The 4,757-nt window shown below is 41.2% G+C and overlaps 1 protein-coding gene across 1 annotated transcript in view; it reads right to left on the bottom strand.

Moving 5' to 3' along the window:
- Nucleotides 1-2,224, bottom strand: part of LOC119834808 (aquaporin-6-like) — a 4,847-nt gene extending 2,623 nt beyond the window's left edge. The window contains exons 1-2 of the mRNA XM_038359319.1: nt 2,106-2,224; nt 136-671 (exon numbers count right to left, since the gene is read on the bottom strand). Coding sequence (XP_038215247.1) covers nt 136-671; nt 2,106-2,118 — 549 coding nt within the window. The 5' untranslated portion in view covers nt 2,119-2,224. The remainder of the gene's footprint in view (nt 1-135; nt 672-2,105) is intronic.
- Between the last annotated feature and the right edge of the window lie 2,533 nt (nt 2,225-4,757).

Below are 4,757 nucleotides of genomic sequence, written 5' to 3'. Positions count from 1 at the left end.
AAACCATAAAAAATATAAAGTTACTTAGATAAGATTTTTCATAAGGAATGCAATAAGCTAATTGAATGCGGTCATACAAACTAATAAGAATCTTATCAACTTTGAACCGAACGAATAAATAGAGAATACGCTCACCCCCGCATAAATGAGGCCCGCAACTGTAAGAGCGAATTTGATGGAGACAGTTGGGTCCTGTTTGCCTTCCTCTTCGGCGCTCCAAAGGCCACAGCAGAGCAGCGCCAGCAGCCCCGTGAGCAGCGCCTCCACGGCGGCGGCGGCCAGCGGGCCCACCGCGGCCGGCGCCGTGCCGCCCACCACCACGCTCGCGTCGGAGAACGAGCCCGGCGCCAGCGCCATGAGCGCCGCGAACCCGAGCACCGCGCCCACCAACTGCGCCAGCGCGTACGCGAGCGCGGCGGGCGCGGGTATGCGGCCGGCCAGCGCGGCGGCCAGCGTGACGGCCGGGTTCATGTGCGCGCCCGACGCGGGCCCGAACGCTTCGATGTTGGCCAGGACGATGAAGCCGAACGCCAGCGCGGGGTGCGTGAGCGGCGCGCCCGGCGGCAGCAGCGTGGCCACGCCCAGTAGCACCAGCAGCGCCGTGGCGAGCAGCTCGGCCAGCAGCGCGCGCCACCACCGCGCCACCCAGCTCGCTACGCCGCGCCCTGACTCTGCAACACATCACGCCCTTCTTGTAGTCGACATTGACATCCGTTCCGTGTATCTGCCTAAATATGCTTAATCTTATGAATAATATGCTTACATAAAAGGTAACTTATCTAAATGTGTAACTGCACTGCATAGTGCATTGTAAAAATTGCAGAAGTTTTATCGTTCACGTTTCAATTTGGTACAGCAATACACAAAATAAAAGCATTATATTGCATGAGGTAGCAGATATTTACCTATGAAGTGCTTACGATTTCGACATCGTTAGGTATAACGTGGAATACCAAAAATGCTTAATTTAAATAATGAATATGATTAACATTATAACGTCGGATGTTGTCGTCCGCACAAGTGTGGTACAAGGTAACCCATACACACACGTGGCTCGCGGCAACGCCAATGTCAGCCGTTATTACTTGATTATTATATTTTATGCATTGGTATACGATTGATATTATCCGATGTTTAAACTATAAATCGCATACCTATACATGCACTTTCGTACGCGGTACAGCGTGCGACGTAAAGATCCATTAAACATAGGATAATATCCTGTAAGCACTAAGTATTATCCTCGTTGCCGCACACTATACGAGGCATGAACATTGGTGCGTATACGATTAATATTTGTAAAGGAACTGTATTTATAAAGTTATTATGGAGATTTCATTTCAATGTCTAAAAATAATTTTCGAATTTTACTTAAGTGACTTCTATAATATAAATTTATAAGTATTGTGAGCGATTTCTTACTTATTGACCACACATTGCCCATAGAATTTCTTTACAAAGTACGTTCTCTGTCAATCTAATTTTTATTAACGTAGTATATTAATACAGTGAATTAAAAAAATAGAATTTATTTTATCGTCACTTCATTTATTAGTTGGTGCTTAAAGGTAGAGCCTTGATCCTATACACAGACTATTTATAAATTATACTATACATGGAATGTTTTATACTGCATGACTATAACGGTTATGAAGTGAGTTCTTACAGACGAATCCATTTTTATATCAACTATTTTTCCATATGCTGCATAGGCCGAAAGAAGCCGATGAAACATATTCCAGACTCCACGCACTTTATAATTATTTTGCTTCTTATGTTTTAAGCAGATACACGGAATATGCGATATTATTATATTTTCACATTATTAAAGAATGTTTCGATAAATAATGGAACTCTAAATATAAATAGATTGCGGATGTCTTGTTCGTTCGCGGTGAGAAAATACGAAAATCATCACAACACACGCCGGCGCTTGCGCTGACATTTATCGCGGCGCGAAAATACATTTTTGTTTCTAGTATATTTATTTATTTATACTGAGCTTTAAAGAATCAAGTCACGGAAAATATTCGGTCCCACTAGTACATATATTATGTAAACCGACATGTCTACATTTACTAGGCAATACGATCGAGAGTACTGACCGTCGGTCGGCATCAGTGAGAAGTCGTCAAAGTGGTGGAATATAAGAAATACGAGTTTAACGAGCGCGGGGCGCGAACTCACTGGCGAGAGTCGAGCTCGGGCAGGCCGCGCGGCCGCGCCCGCCCTCACCCGCCGCGCGCCTCCCGCCGGCCGCCGGCCGCCGCTCGCCGCTCACCACTCTTCAGCGGCGAGCCGACTGCCGAGCGCTCCGAGTGGCGCCGGCGCGGCACACATTCCTGTCACACCAACTCACACATTATTGGTATTCAATAATGTAGTAAATGTGAACTATTAATTTAGAGGTGAAGGTTACTGACAAACGTAACCGAAGCTGACTATGAACATGCATATGAATATTAACTACTAAGGAAGTAAAAAGTAGAGTCGATTAATTATTGGACAGGAGCCAAGCGTAGGTGAAATAAATAGGTTTTTTTTACATATGTATAAACGTTGCAATTGCATATTATTATATATTTTTGGACGTTCCAGAGTTCGATGGGCCATGGCTTACTAGATACCTTGAAACTGTGATGTTTTGTTTACTGCGAGAGGCAGGATACAATATACATTAATTCATGTTGGTGGTGAGTTTAGGTTTCAAACACGAGGGTAATATATTAAAATTATTGTGGGCAGCTTATCTCGTTTTTTACTTATTTATTTTTAGCCTATACTGTTCCACCGCTGGCGTAAGTTTTATTTCTGGATTATAAAGAATATTCAATACACTTTTAGTCTTTAGTTAAACTACGCCCGCTCATTATTACTTTACACCGTATGACTTTATTGATCGAAGAACTTTGTGTGAATTTAACTTCCTAGCGATCGTGTACGATCAAAATTTTTTGTTGCATGCTCAACCTAACAGGACTTTTCATTTTTTTTTAAATCGATACTTATAGTTAATGTACTGATGCAGGCAATAGGACGTTGGAGCGGCGACAAGGCGAAGCGGCAAGCTTTCTGACGGCCTTGTCCTCGCCTGTCTTAATTATCTTCCGTCTCGTTATTTGTTGATGCCAGTTACGCTGTTCTATTGTTTGGCAACTTGTCGTATCCTTCGTGATAATATTTCTATGTTAATATTGGATTGTGCTCGAGTACTTATATGTTTGTAATCTCCATAATAATTATGTTTGCATGAAATTATGAATGATTATTATTAATTATTGGGTATTTATGAGGCCGTGTTGTTTGGTTTGGAATGTATCAAATCATTATGGCTTTGTATTCGATTTTCCTCCTATAAAATACAAATATCGAATACTTAATGAGGAAACTGAAGTTAGATCTATACGATAGCTTCCGGATGATAAAACTAATTAAGTTTTATTAAATAAGTTTTTGATAGTGGATAACGTAACAAATATACAACATATACATATACATATTAAGTATATATAGTAAATATACTTACCCGCTCTGGGTATCAGAGTAGAGAGTAGGTATATTTACTGAGAAAAGACATCGAATTCAATTAAAGACATATTTTGTTATAAAAGCAAACTTTGCATTGTCGCATCTCTAGGTTCATGCAGTCCTTATAGTTCACTAGGATTCTAATACAAGTACCTAACTACACAATCGGAATCATTTTTATGTTTACATATTACCTACACAGAACTAAAATTTACATTATTTGGAAAGTTCAACTACAGAATTTCTCGTCGCTATTCTCTATAGAACCTGCCTTCTGAACCGATGATAGAATGAACAGTTATTAAAATATTTGAGTTTGAACGTGAGTTTAAGTTCTACGGGGCTTTCAGAATTCAAAAACTCATTAATGTTAAATTATGATTTATACATTGGATCCTATCGTATCTATAAAATAAATTAAGATTTATCTTATTATCACTAAATCCGTCAAATATTATACATGTGTTTATCGAAATATGTTATCGCGTGTCAAAGGGCGAAGGGCAGCGGGCTATCCGCGTTGGCGCATCACTAACTACTAAGTTTTCGAAAATAATATTGACACTTAATATTAGATAATGTAACATGTCAAAAAGTTATTTATAGCGATGTTGATATAGAATGGAAACAGTAAATATAATTGTAGGTGCAGAAAAGCATACGGCCGCTCGGCCTTGTTACGTCAGTGAGCATAGGAGGGTTATCAAGACGTCTTAAACCAATATTAATTCCAGGGTGGGTAAGTGATTGCACTAGGCGACCTATTATATAGCTCTTTCATTCTTCCACACTGAAATGATTACTGCTTTAAGGTGACATGGGAGCCCCCCAGGAACCGCGAAGTTGCTACGAGTCGCTACCCCACGCTGCGTGCGGCGTGCGGCATTCACACGGCATTCATCAAATCGGTATTGCAGATTATATAGCACTACGGTATATTCAGTTAAATACGACCACTTTTTTATGTTATAGTAGGCAACTGAGCTGGTGGTTCGCCTGATGGTAAGCGACCACCACCGCCCATGAACTCGAAAGGCTCAGACATCTCCGAATGCGCTGCCCGCTTTTAAGGGATAAAGGATAAGGAAAGGATCGATGACGATGATGGAGAGAACGAATGGACTGGGAAAGGTGAAGAAAAGGAAAAAAGTCTCCGGCTCCTCCACTCACCGTACGAAACACAATAGCAAGCTATTATTTCACGCCGGTTTTCTGTGGGGGTGTGGTAC

This window comes from Zerene cesonia, chromosome 20 (genome assembly GCF_012273895.1).
Source record: "Zerene cesonia ecotype Mississippi chromosome 20, Zerene_cesonia_1.1, whole genome shotgun sequence".
Classification (NCBI taxonomy): Eukaryota; Metazoa; Arthropoda; class Insecta; order Lepidoptera; family Pieridae; genus Zerene; species Zerene cesonia.
Note: the sequence above shows the minus strand (reverse complement) of the source record. Positions and strands in the feature narration are given on the sequence as shown.